Source organism: Mus musculus, chromosome 19, assembly GCF_000001635.26.
Source record: "Mus musculus strain C57BL/6J chromosome 19, GRCm38.p6 C57BL/6J".
Taxonomy (NCBI): Eukaryota; Metazoa; Chordata; class Mammalia; order Rodentia; family Muridae; genus Mus; species Mus musculus.
This window is the reverse complement of record NC_000085.6, coordinates 10996507-11019950: the sequence shown is the minus strand read 5'-3', so window position 1 is coordinate 11019950 and position 23444 is coordinate 10996507. Positions and strand designations below refer to the sequence as shown.

Here is a 23444-nt window from a genome sequence, read left to right as displayed (position 1 = left end):
CAGGAGCCTCAGCCTGAGCCTCGCTCCTTCTCTTCTCTTCTCTTCTCTTCTCTTCTCTTCTCTTCTCTTCTCTTCTCTTCTCTTCTCTTCTCTTCTCTTCTTCTCCTCTTCATTGTTTCTTGGCTTCTTCTGATAAAAGAGTGACACCAGGCAGCAGATCTCATGAAAGAGATTTATTGGATGGGGTCCAGGATGCGGAAGAACATGTCTGCTCCTAGGAGAGTGGAGAGCCAGGAACTGGACAAAGGGCAGGACTTACACAGGATTTTTAAGGAGGTGGAGCTTTTCAGAGCAGAAATTATCAGATTGGAGATTGGTGGGAGTTCAAGTCCTGCACTTGGGGGAGCTAAGGGATTGGTGGGTTTCGCTGTTTGAGGAGTGTTGAGTTTTCATGCTCAAGGATTGGTGGGTTTCTGTGGGAAGTTCAGAGATTAACGGGCTTTCTTATTCAGGAATTGGTGGCTTTTGTACAGACTCTTCACCTAAAATTAGCATAATCTAGGGAGGGTTCTGTTGAGGGGCTGGAGATGACCTTTGTGACAGTTACAGAGGCTGGATACACAGTCATGACAATTAGGGTGATTTGGGGGAGGGGTCTGGCTGATGGAGCTCCTCAGGCAGGGGCCTGGCCACTTTCCAACCTTGAGGGTTTATAAAGTCTACAAAGTTTACAAAGGGAGTCCATAGCATGGAGGGAAAGCCTTCCCTGACACTTGAGAGGATAGCCAATTCATCTCATATTGAACAATACAGAAGAGAATTATCAACTCATTCAAGACAAGAAAATTTTAAAAAATATCAGGACTCATCAAGGTACCAGTAATTTGTCATGGTACACCTGCCAGTTCGTAGTATGTTCTAGTTTGCTTTTTTTTTTCTTACTGAGATAAAATTTTGATCAAAAGCAGCTTGGAGAATGGTTTGTATAGCTTGAAGGTTGTAATCCATCACCAAGGGAAGCCAAAGGGAACTTAGAGCAGGAACCAGGGTATGGGAACTAAAATGAGAGCACAAAGGAGCACTGCTAACTAGTTTCCTCTGGTGTGCTGGGCTGTTTCTTATACAGCCCAGGCCCACCTGCCTAGGAACAGCAATCCCCACAGAGGGCTGGGTCCTCTTACATCAAATAGCAATAAGGAATGCCTGCCCCAGACACGCCCACACACTAATCTGATGGAAGCAGTTCCTCAACTGAGACTCCTTCTTTCCCAAGTGACCCTAGATTTTGTGTCCTATTGACAAAACCTAACTGGTAATGATAGAACTGGATTCTTATTCGTGTCTTCTTCTGCTACAGTCCAGGCTGTGTGGCTCCTGTACCCTGTTACTCCTATTATACTGATCACAGGCAAAACATGAGGGTGGCAATGAGGACAACGAGGTCATTCTTGTGACCCAGCTTCACCCTATATACTCAAACTAAAATCACAGTTCTATAAGAAAGCAGGCTGAGCAAGCCAGGGGAAGCAAGCCTGTAAGAAACATCCTTCCATGGCCTCTGCATCAGCTCCTGTTTCCTGACCTGCTTGAGTTCCAGTCCTGACTTTCTCTAGTGATGAACAGGGGTTTGGAGGTGTAAGCTGAGTAAACCCTTTCCTCCCCAACTTGCTTCCTTGTCATGATGTTTTGTCCAGGAATGGCACCACCCACAAGGGACCTCCCCAGTTGATCACTAATTGAGAAGATGCCCCACAACTGGATCTCATGGAGGCACTTCCCCAACTGAAGATCCTTTCTCTGTGATAACTCCAGCCTGTGTCAAGTTGACACAAAAAAACAGCCAGTACACTCTGACATTCTGCATGTTACACTTTCTCAGAGGCAGACTTTGGAATGCTCACACAGAATCCTATTCTAGACACGGTCATAAATACTCCGAGGTGCAGATAAATTCAAGGTGGGAGCCTGACATTATATTCATTGGCTCTCGGTGAAACTTCAAGGAGGACTTTGGAGCTTGAAAGAGAAACCTATTATTTCTTCCCTTGTGAGAAATTTCTAAAGCAGCTGCAGGAACTGCCAGGGCCTAAAGAAGGAGACAGACTTGCCAGGACTCAAGGTAAGATTTCTGGGAATTCCTTCATAGAGTCTTGACAGAGCTTGGACCCTATCAAGAGGGCTCCAAGACCTGGACAAGCTCTGGAAAGGTCTTTTGGGAGCTGCAGGAATCAGGAGACCCCTATAGACTGTACACTGATGTATGGTGGGAGCTCACAACAACCCAACCTCTGAGACTATTGCTCAGCCATCTGGGAGGCTGCTGAAGAATCAGAGCAGGTTCCTGGAGCTAGTTCTCCATCTGCCTGAGCAGAGTAGTCCCAGGACAGAAGGCTGGACACCCAGGACAGAAAGCTGGATGCCCATGGTGGAGGCAGAGGAATGACCACTGGCTTTTTGGATGACCACTCCCTGAAACCATCTGGTTAAATGCATGGTGGTCAGGTTTGTTTAGGAACTCAGCCAAGAATTGGTGGGAAAGAACAACCTCCTTTGTTCCTATCAGGTCCTCTGGAGCCCAGCCCAGGGCTCAGCTGCTGTATCAATCACCATGTGTACAACGATATTGCTCTTGAATAACAAGGAACCTTTTATGAAAAAAAAAAAGAGGAAAGACAAAGCTAACCCATTTTCCTATGGCATGGAAAAGAGAATAGCATTCAGCGTAGTATGAAAGGCAGACAGATCTTCCATCCAAACCATCAGGATCTCAGTTCCTGGTTACAGTAGAATATCTACCTAGAAAGCACAGAGCCCTAGGTTTGGCACACACACCCTCAGCTCCACATAAACTAGGCACGGTAGTAATCATGGGAGGTGGAGGTAGGAGAATCCTTAGCTATGTAATAAGTTCAAAGATAGCCTGGACTACGTGAGACTCTGTCTCAAAAAGCAAACCTTAGCTTCAGCATTTCTTTATGACTGTGCTCAGGTTAGCTAACCTCTCAGACCCTCGATAGTAATAGTACATGGCCGGAGGTGTTGCTTATCATATCAGTAGGGCTGTGAGACATAATCTGCAGTTGCTACAGTTGTTACTATCCATCACCTCCCTGGAGAACTTGGAGTTCTTGAGAGAAGGCCAGGGATGCTTGACACAGGATGTTCTTACAGCTGAACATTCATGGTTTGTGTCACCTGACAGGCACAGAATTCTTCTACAGAAGTTAAAACACGGTGGTAACAAGGAGATAAGCCTGGGTTCCAAGCCCACTCCTGAGAGCTGTGTGGCAAGTCATTCCCCCTTCAGAACCATGGTCCCCATGAGGCTTAGTGGAATCACAGGGGATATGGAAATGAGGGAGACATCAGGGGGAATTCCTTGGCTGTCAGGTGTCAGACCAATGACAGGCAAGTCTCTTGTTCATTTTTTAATGGGTGCTGAGGATTGAATCCAGGCCCTCTCGTGCACTGAGCTCTGGCACCACACAGCATTTCCGGGCCTTTTTAGTTTTATGTCATTTTAATTTTGAGACAACATTTTATTAAGTGGTCCAAGTCATCTTGAAATTGCTCTGTAATATAAATAAGTCTTGAAGTTGCAATCTCCTACCTCAGACTCCTAAGGAGCTTGTATCATGAGCCTGTGCAGCCCCAAATTGACAAGTGTTTTGTTGCTGTTGTTTTCTCGGTTTAGCTTCAAGACAGGGCCTCACATATCCCAGGTTGGCCTCAATAGCAGAGAACAACCTTGAACTTCTGAATCTGATTTCACCTCCCTAAGCATGGGACTCTAAGCACATGCTACCACACCCAGTTTATATGATGCTGGGGATAGAACCCAGGATTTCATGCACACAAGGCAAGCATTCTACCCACCAAGCTACATCCACAGTCCTGCCAGGTGTTTTTCTTACAGACAAGAAAAATTGCAAAAGGCCTCAGAAACTAGCTTGGTCTTACAAGGAAAATCTGGATATGTTCTGAATTTTTACCAAGTGATACCTGCATTGCTGACCTAGAGACAACGTTTTAAGATCCACTTGACTTAATATTAGAAATAAAACAGTTCGGAGTCTGAGGGAATGGTAGGGTTCAGAGAGTAGTCTTTCTGTTGCAGATGGCTGCTACTCTTCAACAAACACTGAGCTAAGAGTGCTTTCCTGTGCTGGAGGTGAGAGCCCCAAGGAAGGACTTGAGGGCTTGTTGGAAGGACAAGTCTATATCTACATTTCACAGAGCTAGTGCCCTTACACCTGCAGGTCATAAAAGCAGAAACTGTGAAACAGACCTGGAGCTGTCTGACCTCTGGACCCTGATGCTGCCTTGCCTGTGGCTTCCTTATCTGGGTGATCAGTAGTGAAAGGTGACAGTCCAGCAGCCAGCAGAGTCACATTGATATCAGCCCTTTGGGGTATTTTCCTCACTCTGGCACCTGCTGGCACCATAAAGCACTATCATGAGTTTACTTGGTATTTGTCATCTAGAGAGTCCAGAAAGCTTTTTGCTTGCATCATGCTAGAATCCAGTTCACCTTATTTTGGGTCAAAGCATTTGACGACCTGCCAGCAAGAATCTACAATTTACGTGCCAAAGCGTTAAACACAAGAGGATAGTAACAGGTGATTTTTTTTTCCTCATCTGAGTGGAAAATATTTCTACATATGTCCTTAATGTGCTAAGGAGACTGGCTGCCTCCTCCCAGGCATCCTTCCTCATCAACATAGGGAAAATAAGACATCCTCCAGATCTACCTAAGTAGGGACCACAGTCACATTATTCTCTTCCAGAAATCTCAGACACCTAAGATGGAAATGAGAGGCCATTCTCAGACTCCTCGGTACCCTAGAAATAGCAGCTGAAATATAGATGAACCGAAGCCAGCACTGTGTTTGCATGGTTCAATTCCCAGCACCCAGATGGCAGCTCACAACCACCTGTAACCCCTGTTCCATGAAATCTGATGCCCTAGATTCTTCAGACACTAGGCACATACATGGTTCATAGACATAAATGAAGGCAAGACACCCATACACATAAAAAATTAAATTAAATAAATTTTCAGATACCTGGTCTTTCAAGAAGTCCCAGCTCATTTGAATATGGACCCCAAGGAAACAAAGACTCTTTTTTTTTTTTTTAGATTTATTTATTTATTATATGTAAGTACACTGTAGCTGTCTTCAGACACTCCAGAAGAGGGCGTCAGATCTCCTTACAGATGGTTGTGAGCCACCATGTGGTTGCTGGGATTTGAACTCCTGACCTTCGGAAGAGCAGTCGGGTGCTCTTACCCACTGAGCCATCTCACCAGCCCCTCTTTTTTTTTTAATTAGATATTTTCTTCATTTAAATTTCAAATGTTATCCCAAAAGTCCCTATTCCCTCCCACCGCCCTGCTCCCCAACCCACCCACTCCTGTTTCCTGGCCCTGACATTCCCCTGTACTGGGGCATATAATCTTCAAAAGACCAAGGGCCTCTCCTCTGACTAGGCCATCTTCTGCTACATATGCAGCTAGAGACACGAACTTTCGGGGTACTGGTTAGTTCAAATTGTTGCCCCTCCTATAGGGTTGTAGACCCCTTCTGCTCCTTGGGTACTTTCTCTAGCTCCTCCATTGGGGGACCTGTGTTCCATCCAATAGATGACTGTGAGCATCCACTTCTGTATTTGCCAGGCACTGGCATAGCCTCACAAGAGACAGCTATATCAGGGTCCTTTCAGCAAAATCTTGCTGGCATATACAATAGAGTCTGGATTTGGTGGCTGTTAATGGGATGGATCCCCAAGTGGGGCAGTCTCTGGATGGTTCTTCCTTCCATTTCAGCTCTAAACTTTGTCTCTGAAACTCCCTCCATGGGTATTTTGTTCCCCATTCTAAGGAGGAATGAAATATCCACACTTTGGTCTTCCTTCTTCTTGAGTTTCATGTGTTTTGCAAATTGTATCTTGGCTATTCTAAGTTTCTGGGCTAATATCCACTTATCAGTGAGTACATATCATGTGAGTTCTTTTGTGATTGGGTTACCTCACTCAGGATGATATCCTCCAGATCCATCCACTTGCCTAAGAATTTCATAAATTTATTGTTTTTAATAGCTGAGTAGTACTCCATTGTATAAATCTACCATATTTTCTGTATCCATTCCTGGAAACAAAGACTCTTAGCTTACATAATAGGCTTGCATTTTAGTGAAGACAATAACAGAAATAAGGATTAAGAGGGACTGTTGGGTTTTCGGTGGAAATTGTATCTTGTGTGTTTTGTAGCAGCTGTGCATCATGAGCAATCAAGAGAATGTGTCTGCTGTCACCGTCCCCAGTAATGTCCAAGTTATGCAGCCTACATATGCTGTGGTCTCTGGAAGCCATGAGCAGCCTTTGGGAAAAACCACCACCTACCCAGCCTCAGCAACAATGCTCCAGTATAACCCAGGGAGTGCAAACTTCCAGAACCCACAGGTCATGATCCAGAATCCCGCTGGAACAACAGGCCTGCAGGCTGGGCCCACTGGACTACAGTATTCAGCAGGAATGGCTGGCGTGCAGGCTCCACCAGGAGTAATCCAGTACTCACCAGAAGTAACAAGTGTCCAGATCCCGCCTGGAGACCCTCAGAATCCCCTGAACACTGTCCCCGGGCCAACACAGACCTCAAGCCTTCCCCAGTGGAACATGTCCTTTATGACTTTTCCTGAATTTAATCCCAAGAAATTCATAAATGAAGAGGTCAGAACATTAGGGGTGAGTGTGGCATCATCTCTCCAGCTTCGTAAGTCCATTCCTTCATGGACTTTGTAAGTCTGTGCCTTCGATGGGGTCAGAGGGCAAAGGAGGTCATAGCTTCTAAAGGCTATGGCTAGGATAACCCCACAAATGGCAATCCCTCCCTGCATTCCTCAGCTCCCCAGTTCGTTCCATGTGTTTTGAGGGAGGCTATAATATTGACCAGCCATTCCTTTCCTAACTATCAGTGGCAATTTCACTAGAAAAACCATTGACCCAGGCAAGTGGCCAGGGCTTCCTAGAACCTCAGTCACTGCCTCTCATAAGTAAGCTCCTCTGCATCCTAATGCCTCTGAGGTTGCTAATCCTCTTCCACCAGGGATATTCCTGCCTCTTTTCAGAAACCTCTAATTTCACTTGGCACCCAGAAAAGCTCAACTCTATCCTATTTTTTGAGGCAGAAACAAGATTGGTTCTATGCTCTGCTAATAGATGCCAGCCAACTCCTCGTAAAATGACTGGCTGGAAGGATGATTGGATCATAACAAGTTCTTCATCTCAGTGCACTCCCTCACTCAGCATGGAGCACACTCCATGAGAAGATAGCAATAACCAGGACACAGTTCTCAAAGACCTGGTGGGGTGGGTATTCACTTCATGGCAGCTATTGTAACTGTACCTTCTGACAATTACCATGAGACACATTTGGTGCTCAAAGAGTGCAAAAGGCCCTGCCTCCTTTGAGAGGTTGCAACCCTCCTAGAGGATAAGGGAAGGGTCAGGAAGGAAACAGACTCATCAAAACCCTACCACAGTAGAGATATGTCTAGCTTATGCCCTACAAGGCTTCACATGTCAGAAGGTTTGTCTCCAGTGGGTAATGATGGGAGGTGCCAGAGAGCCTTTAAGAGGTAGGGCTTAGCTTGAGGTATTTAGGTCATTGGGCTCAGAAGAAATTTGTGTAGTCCTTGCAGAACCTCTTAATAGTTCTCACAGGAGCAAGACTGCCCTCCCTCAACCCCTCTGGCTTTCAGTTCACTATTTACTCTCTCCCTCTTGCATGTTCTCCCACAATGATACAATTTTCAGCACAACGGCAAAGCCAAGAGAGCCCCCATCAGAGCTGGCCTGAACTGACAGTCCCAAAACTATGAGCCAAATAGACTTTCTTTTTCTTATCCAAATTGCCCACCATTTGGTATTTCATCATAGTATCTGTACATGGGCTAATACATGCCCCAACCCCTCACTTCTTTTCTATATTTTTATCCCAAATTTATCAGAGCCACTGCTTAAAGTGTGTAAAACTGTATCAGGGATCCAAATGCTAATCCCAAGCGCCAGGAAGGCTATAACTGTATGTGGGAAGGTAAACAATGATTATGTTGCATAGACATTCTAATTCTGTATTATGCCTTTTATCCTGCTAATTAATACTGGTGACATGACTATAAATTCTGGTGGCTGATGATTTACAAGCATTTGGAGACCCACGTTCAAAAAGAGAACTGCTCTGAATAATTTTACCCTTCTCATTACTCAAGCCACCCATTGGTGTCACCTGCGTGGCTTTAAAACACATCTGGAACAGACCCCACTCAGAGATGCTGGTCTAGTCTAGATGTTGAGCTAGGTGAACCCCAATCCCACTCATACCTCAAGTGGCTCTGGAGCACAGCCAAGGTGGCAAAGAGCAGCTCAGCAGCCCACAACCCCACTTGCTCTCTCACCAGATTTCTCTCTGCTCTCCCCACAGGCCATCCAGATCCTCATTGGCCTATTTCATATCTTCTCTGCAGTCAACCCTCAACTCTACAACACTCAATTCTTCGTGGTTCCTTTGCTGGGGGTCTCAGGGTACCTGATCTGGGGAGGCCTGTCTGTGAGTACAAGGCTGTGTGGCCTCCTTTCTAAGTCATCAGAGGGGAACTGGGGAGGAAAAGAAATGAGAAGACCCTTGGACCCCACTCCCAGGCATAGAACCCTTACAGCTTAGAAGTCTGCAGGTGCTGCTGAGGGCTGGGGGACTCACCTATACTCCTGCCTTGACAACACTGCCTCCTGACTATAAGGAGCTTTTGGCTACAAATATTCATTACCATATTATTACCAGAGCTTTTAGGATCAGAGCCTGGACTATTCAGCACTCATAAGCCAAGCTCTGCCAACCACCCTTAATAGGCCTACTGAAGAGATGGGCCATAGTAAAGAAGATAAGAAAGATAATCTATGCACTGTGACCACAGTGAGAAGAGGAACAAATAAAGAGCCCAGAGACACCTCCCCAAAATCCTCCTTAGGGGTTTAGGTTTAAGTAGAGGGTAAGGAGTACACATAACTACCCAGTCATGGCCATGGTGTGGTCCTATCCATAGCTGGTCATGGTGTGGTCCTATCCATAGCTGGCCCATCACTGACTCAGCTCCAGTCTGTCCCGCAAAGTGAGCTGACAAGCTGGCAGAGCTACATGAAATCTCCTAGGACATAAGTTCTTCTTAACTGGCACCAAGCCTCAGCCTTTCTCTTCCTCCAGCATAGGATGCCCAGAATAATTGTAATCCCTTGATGCACATTACTGTAATATCATAATATATGTAAGCTGAAGTCCACGGAGTTTCACGTTATACACAGTGTCTACCTCCCAATCATGAAAGTAACTGCAAACTTTTCAGGAATTAATTAATTAATTAATTAAGCAAGTTGCCCAGCCATTTGGTGATAGGAAATTGGCTATTACAGGTAAACAGCCCTGATCAAGGCCTTCCCCTCTATGATACCTCACCAGCAGGCAGCAAGCATTTGCCAGCACAGCAGTGTGTATATGAAAGCCGGGGGAATAGGAGAAACAAGGTTCTTTCAGAAGGACAGAGACTATCTCTTGAGGGGCTTAACTTGGAAGTTAGGGTGCAGGTCACTCAGGCCCATATGAAACTTCTGTCAGGACAGTGACTCTGTGCCTGGAAAATTTGAATGAAATTTACAGGTAATAAAGGATGAGTTTAAGAGGGATTTTATTATAAAAAAATATATATATAATCAGAAAGTAAGCAGAACCTTCAAGCCTGGGTAGCCAGAAAAGGTAAGAGGTACTTCCAACAACAGGAAAAGCACACCTAGGGACATTTCATACGGCAGAAACTGGGTGAAGACTGAGCTCGTGCCTAAGAGATTGGTTAATCTTCTAGGCTTATTGGGAGGCGGGCTAATTGGGATCTTCGGATATTTTTCTGACACAGCCAGGCAGCTGTGTCACATGAGTGAGGATTCTCAAAAACTACATCTCCTGAGCTACTTACAAAACTTGCACACTGCTCCACTAATAAGTTTCTTCTCCCTCTACCACACCAGCTAAGCAATTGGCACCTGAACATTGATCTTCTAGCTGGTGAAATAACAGTGCCTTCTTATTCATTCTAGTGACTTTCAGATCTATTAGAATTTCTGTGTAGACTCTTATATCATCTACTAAAAAGACACTATTATACCATATATAGCTTTATTTCATTCTCTTCTCCTAAGTTCTTAGATTTCAGCTAAGTTTTAGGTTTCAGTCCCCCAGACTCAATGATCTAGGGAAACTTATTATTTTGAGGTTTCAGATCATCCAGTTCAAAGCTTTCTGACTGTACAATGGCAGTACACTTAGCCATTTAGAAGTGTTTTATCTCGGTGGTTCTCGCAAGAAAGAAATACAAGACTAAGGATATGGCTCAGGAGTCAAGTACTCCCCCAGCATGTACAGGACCTGGGTTCTATCCTCAGTAATACAAAATAAAGTATACAGCAACTATTGTTACTACAATGAGATGAGATGAAAACAGATTCAACAGTACAGAAAGATCAACTGTGTGAAAACAGGGACCTTGTTAGGACTATCGGGCTGGTCTAGGAACACAGCAAGATGAATTAGTAGCAGATATAAAAGAGGAGCCCTGATGTCCTCTCTTACAACTTCAGTACTATAACCACCAGGCAACCCTGCCCCTAACCTCCTAGGACAAGATTATAGTCAAGAATAGGACAGTGTCAGCAGTGAATGAGTTTGGACAATGGTATGGCCCACCATGCACTTGAAGATACCTACTCAGAGAGTTGTAATAATGAATGACTTAGAGCAATGGTTCTCAACCTGTGGGTCATGACCCCTTTGAGAGTGAATGACCTTTTCATGAGGGTCACCTAAGACCATCAAAAACTCCAGGTTGTACAATTTACATATAACACACATTGAGCTTTATAGTTATTTACATCATAGTTCATAACAGCAAAATTACAGTTATAAAATATCAATGAAATAATTTTATGATTGGGGGAGGGTCACCACAAAATGAGGAAGTGTATTAAAGGGTCATGGCATTATGAAGGTTGAAAGTCCCTGGCTTAGGGTATCCTGTATGGCATAAGGTAGAATGCCACTTAAAGTTTGGGACAGTGATAGTGTTAAGAGAAAGCACACAGATTTACATGTCTGAGAAACAAGATGTTTGAAATTTAATGACATGTTCTTTTTTTTTTCTATGTCTATGTAGTTTATCATCTCTGGATCCTTGTCAGTCTTGGCTGAAAAGAATTCCAACAGTTGTGTGGTAAGTCATTATGCCATTTCTTTGATGACCTATGAGTCTTAGATTATGCTTTTTCCTACACTTGGGCAAGAAGATCTCACAGTAACCCTGCAGTCTGACACTAGGCTCAGGATGTTTACACACTGTATTTCACCTGATCCTCACAACTCTATGATGTTTTGTTCTCTCATGTTGTAGAGAAGAAACTGAGCAGAGTATTTTAGGGTAGAGAACCAAGGACCATTCAACACAGCCAAAGTCCAAGTTGAGAGTCTACATTAAGCCAGATGGTGACTGCCTGGAAACACTTCTCATAGAGCAGCCCCCAGTGCATTTTACAGAGAGCCTTTAAAGACAAAGAACACAGATAACTACATCTTTGTTGACAGTTGCAAGGGGAAGTACAGCAAGCAAGCAGTTTAACAGAAGCCAAAACATGCAGTTAGCTGGGCATTTGATCTTGAGTTTCTAGAACAGGGTTGAGTTTTTTCACATAGGATTTTTCCCAGCAGGGGTAGAAAATGGGGTGCAGTTAGGGAGTCCATTTCAGATTAAACCACAGATTCCTCCAGCTGAGACAAGATGGTTTGTCCTGTCATGTTTCCCACTAGTCTTAGTGAATGAGTTAAATTGCAGACTTATCCTGCTGTAAGGAGGTGTAGTTGCCCCTGAGGACCATTGATTTGACTGAATTAATCATTTGTTTTACATAACTGCCCATGAAACTTTAAGTGCAAGGCCCCACTGTTAATTTGATCTGTTTTACAACCCCAATTTTTACAACAAAAACTTCCTTGTCCTTGGCAACTAGGGAGCCCAGCCACAGAGTATGCATAGAATTGTAAATTCTATATTTCTATCTCAAAAGATAAACCTCCACATCTTTTCTTTTTCTGATACCATCAAATACTTAAAGTGGGCATCAATAAGCTATGGTCAAGAAGGAATATGGGTTTCTGATCTGTAGTTGCTCTATCACCTCCCTGTATCTATCTTCCTCCTTAGTTCCCAGGTCCTGGCCTGAAAGCAGTGGGAGTTGTACCATGGCCTTCCACTCATACCAAACACAAGGCTCAAGAGAACATAAAGTCAGGGCCAATGAAACCTTAATTTTAATTCTGCCCTTAGTCTGAAAATAGTCCATTTGGCATCATTATCATGGCTTGGCTTTCTTGATCTGGATGTGGTAGATCCGTGGCATAATAATGCCAGCTACCTTCACAGCCACAAAAATGGAGGGAATCACAGTGTAGGGTCTTTTCCAAGTTGTTTTCAGACCATTTGACTCTCTGCTTGGCCCAGATAGTATCACTGGGCTTGAACAGGGGGAAACTGAGGTTGGACTCGGAGGTCAGCTGGGTCTCTCTGATAGTCCAGTAAAGAACCTTTATGGAAGCCTAGAGGGCCTGTAGTGACTTAAGAAAGAAATGGTTAGAGAGTTCTGCCAACTGTTGGTCTCTGAACTGGGGAAGGAGTGGAGGAGAGGAGGTTTCCTCCAAACATAAACTCATAGAGGACAAATCCCTCCCTATATTCAGTGCAATGGGCCCAAAGCAAAGCTAAAGAAGGAGGTCTGAGTAATTTGATCTAAGCAACTCAGAAAGTTTTTGAACCTCAAATGAGGATGAAGGTCTGTTACCAGAGTCCTGCCAGTTGTTTGAGGAGAGTGATCTTTTCTCTGTGTCTTCCATCAATTTATACATTTGAACAGTCCTTTTTCATTATTTTCATCCTCTATTACCTCTTGCTTGTACTATGGAGTCTCAGGCAACACTGGGTCAAAGTATATCGCCAGAAATCACCAGAACATCAATAGAATCCACTGGCCTTAGGGTCATTTGTCTAGAAGCCAGGCCAGTGGTCTCATTGCCCCTTACCTCAATGGAGTCATTGTATTAATGTCCATGGGAGTGAAGCAACTAAGCTATATAGCCTCTAGGAGGGCCAAGATCTTTTTTCTTTGTTTTTAATGTCCTTTCCTCAGTGGTGAGAAGTCCTCTTTCTCTATAGATCTTATGTGGACATGCATGGTAGTAAAAGTATTGTGACTACCTCTGTATGTAGTAGTGGACTCTCCTTTTCCCCATCTGAGAGCCTAGGTCATATCAGTCAGTTCTGGTATCTGAGCTGAGTTATCTGTCTTGAGCCAAAATCGTTCTAGTTAAAGTAATTACTACAGCCCCCATGTACCTAGTTTCATCTTTAATTAAGCTACTCCCATCTGTGTAGAGCACTGCATCAGGATCTTTCAGGAGGATGTCACCTCAAGACAGTCATGAATGAACACCTACTGGTCATCATCAGGAAAGAAATACATTGCTGGCAATGGATTTCTCAAGCCAGACTCAAGAGTAGTCTAATAGTAGTACTTGGTACTGGTTCACATAGGCATTAGCGAGAGTTCTGGTGTTCCTTGGAGGAGAGCCTCAACTGTGTGGCGTGCCGTGGGGTACCTGACCAGAGTTAACATTTTTTAACTAGACTAGCAGTCATCACCATAGCTTTTAGGCAGATGTTCCATCCTGAGACTGCAGAGTTCAATCGTTTGGACAGGTATGTCACAAGGAATTTTCATGGCCACAAAGTTTGGGTTAAAACCCCTTTTTAAATGCCTTTTGTTTCATAGACCAATAGATAAAAAGAGTTGGACACACCTGGAAGTGCTAGGGTTAGAGCCAAAGTCTGGGCTGTTTTTAAAACCTCAAATGCCTGTTATTCAGTCTCAGCCCAGATTAGAGGCTTAGTACCCCATTCTGTGCTGGTGTTTGGAGGCCTTGCAATTTCTGCAAGCCCTGGTATACAGAGGCAGCAATATGTAGGCACACCTAGGAACATTCAAACCTGTCTCTTAGTCTTTGGATCTGGGATATGAAGTATGACAACAGTCCTACTCTGAGCCAGGTTCCTTTTGCCTCTCCTTAGATAATTACCAAGATAAGTAGCCTCTGATGTACAAAATTTGAGCTTTCTTATACAACACTTTGTAGCCTAATGTCTGTCTTGCAGCAGTCCCTCAGTGGCCTTTTTACAATAATTTTTAGGAAGAGGTCATCTACATATTGTAAGAATACGTCCCAGGAAGCCTCTGTCAGAAAGGCAGAAGATCAGATGAGATGATCTCATCAAACAGGGTTAGAGAATTTTTAAAAGTGTAGGGCAACCTGTTTCAAGTAAGCTTCCCACTGTAACCTCCATCTGGGTCTGTCTGTTGAAAGGCAAAGGTAATTGACTCACCTCTACCAATGGGAGACTAAAGAATGCCTAAAGTCAGTGAACCCCTGTTTCCCTAGAAGAATCAGTCTCATGAGTGTGTTTGGGTTTGTAACTATGGGGTGAATGGTCTTGATTCTCCGATCACTTTCCTTAATCAGAGGTCCCGGGTTTCTTCACAGGCAGGAGAGGTATATGCCAGGGTGACTGGCAGGGTACCAGGATGCCTGTCTCTCTAAGCCAGTTGATATGGACTGAAATTTCCCTTTTGTTTACAGGATCATTGTTTAATCTGGACAGGAGTAGTTGAACTGGTTGATTAAATGAGTATAGGGACTTAGTGTTGGGAGGTTGGTTTCTGCCCATACCCCTGGGAATCTTTGTTGTAAATCTGAGAGATAGTCTAAAGTTATCTTCTGACTGGGAACAGGACTTTCAGCTAGGAGTCATTCTTCTGACAAAGGGCAAGAAACCAAAATTTGCTGGGTATCTCTAAGTCTGTATCTCTCCATCAGAGAAGGTGACAGTGGCTTTTAGTTTATGCAAAAGGTCTAGTCTTCCATTTGGCTCTCTATTGTTAACCATTTCTTGATTTATCTCCAGCAACTGAGACCTACTTATACCTTTACAAACTTTTTTCTAATATCTGAGAACAACTAGATGATAAAGGCAATCTTTTTTATCAGCTGCCTTTGATCTTTCTTAGAAGGGCCTAGTGAAATTTGATTAAACTCTGTTTGGTCAATGTTGGACAGAATGGAAAATCTGCTCTATCTGGGCTGCATTGTCTGGCAGCAATCTTCTCACCTATCCCAGAGGCAGTTTTTCTGTCTTTTTCAGAGAATCATGGGTTTTGAGTTTTCCAATTATATGGCTCACTGATTGAAAGGGAACATAAATCATGAAAGAGGAGGAAGTAAAATATTCTCTTTTCCCACCAGACTCAGCCCAGGGGAACTTTTTCCCTTCTGTGAGGCTGCTTAGAGCAGGTAGGGGAGGTACCAGAAGGAGCTGACAGTGTAGGGAACTATTTCTCTCTCCCTGTGTGCATTCTGCTTAGATGGCAGGGGCCTCTGGCTGAGAGGGAGTCAAACAATGAGACAAGAGAGAACTCCAGAAGTGAGACAAGTGGAGGTTTAGTGGTTTGGGGTTTTCACTGAGCAACCTGGCAGAGGCAAAAAGATTTGGGTCCCTAACAAAGAGGGTACAGGTCTTGAAGCAGGGGGCATCTCACACCAGATAAAGCCACTGGTCAATACAGGAAAACAGAACTGACAGAAACACAGAGAGTCACGTAGTGAAGACAACCAGGGATGTCCACCACACATTCATAAACCTGGCCAGACTAGAGGAATCCAGTGATGTCTCACACGGATTCTAGATATTGTATCAGCAGCCAGCTCCAGCCTTTTCTTTCTGTCCTAACCAGAAGGCCCCTTAACCAGAGTTACCTCCTGGGATGACAGACTAGATGACTCTTATTGAAGGAAATTTAGGGGTATCAGAAGGGTCTAGACCTTTGCAGATCTCTCCTGAAGCCCTAGAATATCTCAGACTGCTCACCCCATAGGAGGAGTCTTTGGCTGCTGTGGTCCACAATCTGTACTGAGACCTGGAGTTGATCAAACTTGTGAGGGTCTTGTAAGGATCTCAGTGTGGCCTCCATATGTTGCAAGGTAGAGACCCAAAGACCACTCAGCGCAACCAAAGTACAAGTTAAGAGTCTGCATTAAGTCAGCAGGCAACTGCCTGGAAAGAAATACTTCTTACAGAGCAGCCTCCAGTGCATTTTACAGGGAGGTTTCAAAGAATAAGAACACAGAAAACTACATCCTATTTGGCAGTTGCAGAGGAAGTAGAACAAGCAAGCAGTTTAACAGAAGCCGAAACAAAGTTATCTGTACATTTTTACCCATTGGGTGTGCTGTTCCCAAAGGACTTTTCATGGTGGGCATAGAAAAGGTGGTGTCAGTTTCAGATTAAAGTTGACTCCAATTGAGACAAGATGTCACAAGAGAAAGGTCAGGCATTGCCTCAAATCACACGGTGATGTGACAAAGCTGGAATTTGAGCCCAGAATTCTCTGGTTCCAAAGCTACACTATAACCTGTTGTGTTTGCTACTGCTGCATAATGAATCATGTCTCAAAACAAACAAGCAAGAAGCTCTTAGCAGTTTGGAAAAGTCATGAAAATGTATTGTGCAATAACCTGGGGGTGTTCTGCATTAAACAGAAAGCCAAACCTAGGCTAGATGAAGAGGAGCATGTATTTCAAACAGTAAGGTTTGTGCTAAAACCTATGAGGCCTCAGCTTAAACAGAGGTGGTGCCAGGTCCTCTTCCCCTGGCTTCCACATGGTTTCTGTCTCTTAAGGAAAGTGGTAAATCCAGGGCCAGTTATTCACTAAAGCATTTCCCAATTCCTAATCCCTGGTCTGCAAGGCAAATTTCTGCTACCCAGGTCTGCCTTAGAAAAGGATCACCCCTCAACTCCCCAACATGAACTAAGCTCGTATGTTCCAACACGACTCACCAAACACTGCCCACAACCTCAGCGAAGCCCAATGCCCTGGGAGACCTCTCTCCGGACTCCATCTTCCTCAGATATCTGACTTTTTTTTTCAGTTTGTTTTGGTTGGAGTTGGGTTTTTTTGTTTTGTTTTGTTTTGTTGAGGGAAGTTGGGTTTTTGTTGTTGTTTTTGTCTGTTTTGGTTTGGTGTTTGTTTGTTTGTTTGTTTGTTTGTTTGTTTGTTTGTTTGTTTGTTTTTGAAACAGGGTTTCTCTGTGCAGTCCTGGCTGTACTGGAACTCAGAATTCACTCTGTAGACCAGGCTGGCTCAGAGATCTGCCTCCCTCTGACTTCCCAGTTGTGGGATTAAAAGCATGATCTGCCCAGCTTGGATGTCTGAAGTCTAATTGAGGTCTCTCCTTCAATTTCTGTGTCTGGCCACTGCCCAGACTCAGCCCGAATGTGACATATACATACATACATACATACATATATATATATATATAATTTTCTTCCCCAAAACCCCACTAAGGAAGCAGCTTGAGTAGAGCTAGGCTGTAAACAATTAAAGGTTCTTGACATCTCACCGTGGCAAAGCCAAGCCTTCACATTTGAAAATCTACCCCAGCCAAACTTGCCAAGCCAAGCTCCAGACCCCTTCACCCTCAGAGTCCCTGTCTCTCTCAGTGTCTCTTCTCAGAATGAGCTGCTTCTTTCTTCTGCAGAGCAGGCCAGCTTCCTCGCTTCGCCTCCACACCAGTCTCCCTTGGCTGCTTAGCCAGCTGTCAATACTCTTCCAATGCATGGTTCTTGCCCTAAGGGGATTGACAAAATGATTGTCTCACTGCCTTCAGGATAAACAGGTTTCTGCTCCAAACCAGCCTGACCCTCTCCTTGCTGTCCTGTTCTTTTTATCCTCTACTTCTTGAGTTTTCCCAAATGCTGACCCTTAACCTTTGCTCACCATTCCTCTCCCTTTATGTCCTTATGTTTAGGTGAATAGCAGCATTGGCATGAATGTTGTCAGTTCCATCTTCTCCTTGACTGGTATCATCATTATCATCGTACAGTTGTCTATTTACCCCAGTGAGATTAGTCCTCTGATGGTAAGCATTACAATGGACCAGTCCCAATGCTTCTTCAGGAACAGAAGAGCTTACACAATGGTTAGCCCTGGCTGTCCTGGAACTCACTCTGTAGACCAGGCTGACCTCAAACTCAGAAATCTGCCTGCCTCTGCCTCCCAAGTGCTGGGATTAAAGGTGTGCACCACCACTGCCTAGCTATACTGCCCGGTTTCTTGAGCATGAAGGAATTGCAACAGAATTCCATCCTAATATGATCCATAAAATACATAACATCCATCAAAACCCTGCAACTGCTAAAAACAGCCACAATGTTTCTATACCACAGTGAGGACTCAGATTAAGAGAGAAATGGTCTAGGAGGGGTAGAGATATGGCTACTTGTCTCAAGCTGCAACCTGATCCCCCTTCAGAACTAATGAAGTAGACTAAGGAAGCCTGGCAGAGCAGAGGCCCATCTACAGAGGTGAGGAAAATCCTCAAAGAGAGAGCTTCCCTGTAGACCCCAGAAGAAGCCGAATCCAGTTGACAGAACTTGGCCTTGGTAGGACATGGCAGGAAACCAGGCAAGGTTTTTGACCTCTGGAGTCCAGCCCTAGGCAACAGGATAAGCTTATTAAAAAGGTAAACTGTGATTTATGAAGAATTAAGATTGATCTTATCAATTAGTCTGAATATTGGCTGTATGACAATAGGCACCTCTGTCACCAAAGAGTGTATATACTAGTGTCAGGCAGAACAAAAGCTTAGGGTTCCAGTTGATCTGATGCTAAACCCTGGAGACCCATCCTCTGCTGAAGAGGAAAATTGGAGAGGAAGTACTCCTAAACCCTGCCTCTGCAATGCACTGTGGACAGGGCCACAGCCCAATGCACACCAAGCTCAGTCCTGCCCTCAAAGCTCTGATTCAGACAAAACCATAGGGATCATGCAAGCTAAGACAGCCAGGAGCCAGGCAGAGTTGACAGTTCTGACCTCACTGGTACATCTCCCAACTGACAGTAAGGACCCCAGGCCCCCCATGTAGGTTCATGGTCAGAGCACCTGTTGGGGTCCATCACAGTTAGGGATTGTCTCAGAAGCAAACAAGTAGTTCTTGTGGAGAGAGGAAGTAAGTAAGACCTCGGGGCAAGGAATTTTACACACACACAGCTACAGGTCATCAGTGAAAGACTGATATGCCAGAGGATTGTTTGAGCTTCCGGCTTTGTGGTACAAAGAGCAAAGTGGGCTCTGGTGGTCATAAAAGTCCACAATAAAGAAATACAGTGGCTGACAGGGTGGGGTATACTGAATGTATATGGCAAAGTTAACAACAGCATCAACACCAATACACCACACACAGAAGCCGTCTCTCTAGTCTTCCAGATGAGGCACGTGGCAGTTGCTTTAGAACGGCTACATGTGTGGACTGTCATCCAGTCAACCCTGAAGACTCAAATGCTCCCATTTCCTCTCTGCCTATAGAGTTCTATGAAGGCAGCTGCTGGTAGTATCCTCCCCTTCGCCCTCCTTGAATTCATCCTCACCTGCATAGCCTCACATTTTGGATGCCAGGCTGTCTGCTGCGCCCATTTTCAGGTGAGTGTTGGGCTTGATTCCAGGAATCAGAGTCTGCTCTGGGAAGGCTTAACAAAGAGTGACCAGAGCTTGAGGGAAGTCAGGATTGAGGAAGTATCAGATAAGTTTTGCCGAATAACAAACTACTGCCAAGCCAAGTAAGTACCTTAAAGCAGCAATCATCTGCTTTAACCTAGGGGGTTGCATGTCAGATATCCTGCATATCAGATATTTACATTATGATTCTTAGCAGTAGCAAAATTACAGTTATAAAGTAGCCACAAAAAATAATTTTATGCTTGCGGTCACTACAACATGAGGAACTGTATTTAAAGGGCCACAGCCTTGGGAAGGTCGAGAACCGCTGATTGACTTGGTTCTTGGTTCTGTATATCATCCATTTGTACTGTGATACATGACTACCTCTTCAACTGACATCATCACTCTTTGGTGGAATCACTCTTTCTGCAGCCAGCTGCCAGATGGACTTCAGGAAAGCTGGTACCCGGGTCACTTAGTGGGATGGTTCATTTCTGCTCCTGTGATAGCTCATCCTCCAGTATGCCAGCTTGAGTTTCTTCATAAGGCACCTGAATTCCCAGGAAAAACATGTAATCCCTCACAGGCAAGCACTCTAGCCCTTGCTTGTGCCCTGCTTGATTAAGTCCTATGGCCAAAGTCACTCACGTGGCCACACTTAGTACCTGTGAGCAGAGGACTAACTCCAGTTAGAAGGAGAAAAGCTACAGAGTTACCTAAGAGGCATGCATAGGAGGATTTGTAGATTTTTTTTTCCAAATGAGTTACTAACACTTCCAAAAGAATCAAACCACGTTTATCTCCATCCCAGGATTCCCACACATTCCATCCAATTCCATCACCATACTTGATGTCCAGGATCCAGTTTTGGATTATGAATCTGCTTGACACTGCAACCTAGAAACTAAAATGTAGACAAGAAGCTTGGTTGGCTTACAGGAAACCCTGGGTTTGATCTCCAGGCATGGTGGAGCATGCTTATAATCCCAGAACTTGTGAGGTAGAGGCAGGAGAATCAGAAATTCAAGGTCACCCTTGGCTACTTAGCAAGTTTGAGGCCAACCTGGACAACATGAGACTCTTATCTCAAAACAATTACAATAATAATTTTAAAATTTTTATTTATACACCCAACAGAGTCTAGTGAGACAAGAAGCAGATAACCCAAATCCACTCTTTCATTCAATAGAGAAAGACTAAAAGGCTCAGGACAAATTCTAAAATCCTATGGAGCAGTCATGTATGTGTGAGATACAGCTCAGGGGTTAAGATCACTGGCTGCTCTTCTAAAGGACCCAGGTTCAATTCCCAGCACCCATCTGGCAGTTCACAACTGTAAACAACTCCAGTTCCAGGGGATCTGATGCCCTCTTCTGCCCTCTGCAAATACATGCATTCATGCAGACAAAACACCCCTATGCACAAAATAAACCTTTTTAATGAAATCCTATGGAGCAATATTACCCACATGGTGGCAAAGAGCACTCCTTGGATAGGAATCAGTTCAGCTTTGAGGAAAGAGCTGCCATTGCTTTCTGCTGCTTCCTAGATGTGTCTCCCTAATCCACTGTTCTCTGGGGTCTTGATCTGTAGTCTCTTGGCTCTGTTGGTAACATTTTTGCTTTCTTGAATGAAAGAGCCTCCCTCATCCATCTTAAGAAAGATGTGCAACTCTCTGAGCATTTTTTTTTACTTTAAGCAACGTCCGCTCACAGTTAATACTCCTTTTGCTAATACAATTTCCTCAAAAGTATCTGTGGATGTTTTATGTACTAGATTATGGATGTTGCAACTTGACAAGAGCCTCAACTTTAGTTGTGTTCTAGATAGACCTCTCTCTACCATCTACCAACACCTATTTTGAGATCTGACTTCTCTGGGACCAAGCCCATAAGAAAAGCCTTTTAGAAGCTTTTCAGTATAGGCAAGGGCCTCATGAAAGACTGGAAACATGGCTCGGTCAGTAAAGTGCTGGCTGTATGAGTGCAAGAACCTGAGTTCAGATACCCAGCACTCACATCAAAAGGCAGGTCTGCAGCATGTGTCTGTAACCCCAGAACTGGGGATCAGGGAAGGTGGGGCCAAGATGGGTAGATGGAGTTAACTGGCCAGCCAATCTAGCCAATCAGTAAGCTCCAGGTTCACTGAGAGACCCTGTCTCAAAAACTAAAGTGGAGAGCAGCTGAGGAAGCACACAGTGACATCTCTGGCCTCCATACACACGTGCACACACATTCACACATATTCCCACGCACTGTGCACACACACATAAACACACACAGTCTTACTTAGCACAGGGTTGATTAGACACAATCCTTTCCATGTGGTTTAACTCTAATTTAACATTTGTTGTTAGGCCTAAAATTTACTTTGAATGTTATTTATCCATTGGTAACTTCAGAAATACAACCCCAAGATGTAATGGCTCACACTACAGGCTTTAGCTAATGATCCTCTAGGTCTTGCAGACAGTTCTGATTTGCTAGGATTGCCAAGTCTACAGTTGTTTGCTGAGATGCCCAGTGTTGGGTGGTCTTGGATAGATGCACACGTGTCTGGCAGTAGGTAAACCGGCTGTGGACAGAAAAACCCTGGGCTACTTATCTCATCTATCAGGTCAGGCAGACTGTTTTCTGTATCAATGAGAAAGATCAAACTGCAGTAGGTAAAATCTTCACAGGTTGCTGCTTAGATCCCCATTACTGTTGTTGTCTCCTTAGCCAAAGAAGGTCATGTGACCGAGCCCAGCATCCACGAGAGAAAGTCTACCCAAGGCATGGAAAGAGGAAGGGGAGGTTACAGCGTTTTTTTAAAGTTCACTACCAAGGATACTGATGGGCTTCCTGTCCTTTGTCTTTCAGAACATGACAATGTTCCCAACCATATTTGGTGGCAACACAGTCAACACAACCACTGGACCTGGCAACACCACCATCCCAAACAGTACCACCAGCATCCCAGTTCAGACCACCCTCCCCAGTAATGTTCCCCTTGAACAAGTATACCAAGATGTAGCCCAGAAATAGTTGACAGAATAGCTGACAGAATGCCCACTTCAATGACATTTCAAAGGAAGCGCTGCTACAACAATATCTTTGTTTCACCTTGAAACACCTGTGACTTTGACTTTGGCATTACCTCTGGGCCAAGATGAACATCCATTTTTTTTCCACCTCTTTACTCTTAAGCTTCCCTTTGGTTTGTTATTAATTGTGCTTTTTTTTAATTCATAATCCTTTTTCCCTTTGACTCTAGCTATCTTTTAACTTTAACAAACTGCATACAATGCTGCATTTTGTGTTTTGTTGCTTATTGGGGGAAGCCAATTCTAAACTAATAGACAGGCCAACTGTTGGTTCAGCCTTTAATTCCCCTCCCCCCACTCTAATCCTGAAAGGTAAGTCCCCCCACCCATGGAACATGAGGAGCACAGAATGTACGGACTGCCTAACCCTGCTATGTGTCCCCAGCACTCTTGGGTGTATGAGTGAGACCCCAAATGGACACCAGACTGCCTGCTGGAACCGTAACAAGAAAGCCGTTCATGCCCAAGAAAAAGATCTGTCTGGGTTGGGCAATGGAAGAAATTCAAACTTCACAGGGCAATTAGAACAGGACCTCTCAAGGATGACAACAGGATGAGAGCAACTCCATTAAGTAGGCTATGTAGTATTTCCCAACAAAGTGTTACAACAGAATTTTATGAACAGAATTGACAGCTTCAGCCATATCCAAAGAAAAGGAAAGGACAAGGATCATTTAGCAAGAGGGAGAGCTGCCCATACTGGCCAGATCACTGGCTCATGGGCT

The 23444-nt window shown here is 44.3% G+C and overlaps 1 protein-coding gene across 3 annotated transcripts; it reads left to right on the top strand.

The window, feature by feature from the left end:
* The first annotated feature begins 1924 nt into the window (after positions 1 to 1924).
* Positions 1925 to 22927, top strand: Ms4a18 (membrane-spanning 4-domains, subfamily A, member 18). 3 transcript variants are annotated; one of them, XM_006527428.2, is made up of 7 exons: positions 1925 to 2059; positions 6214 to 6684; positions 8423 to 8548; positions 11196 to 11252; positions 17946 to 18056; positions 19503 to 19616; positions 22496 to 22927. In XM_006527428.2, exons 2-7 carry the CDS (start codon positions 6223 to 6225, stop codon positions 22658 to 22660), a joined length of 1035 nt encoding a protein of 344 aa, XP_006527491.1. In that variant the 5' UTR covers positions 1925 to 2059; positions 6214 to 6222; the 3' UTR covers positions 22661 to 22927. The 3 variants fall into 3 exon arrangements, with proteins under 3 accessions (XP_006527491.1, XP_006527492.1, NP_001238778.1); NM_001251849.1 differs by having other exon boundaries at positions 1988 to 2059; positions 6211 to 6684; positions 22496 to 22926; XM_006527429.2 differs by lacking the exon at positions 8423 to 8548 and having other exon boundaries at positions 1954 to 2059; positions 6211 to 6684.
* The last annotated feature ends 517 nt before the right edge of the window (positions 22928 to 23444 follow it).

Bases quoted from the DNA above. Each gene is read 5' to 3' on its own strand.
- Ms4a18 (XM_006527428.2), top strand. From the start codon at position 6,223: ATGAGCAATCAAGAGAATGTGTCTGCTGTCACCGTCCCCAGTAATGTC. The intron at 11,253-17,945 runs GTAAGTCATTAT...CCTTATGTTTAG, and splicing joins AGAATTCCAACAGTTGTGTG to GTGAATAGCAGCATTGGCAT. The intron at 18,057-19,502 runs GTAAGCATTACA...CTCTGCCTATAG, and splicing joins GTGAGATTAGTCCTCTGATG to AGTTCTATGAAGGCAGCTGC.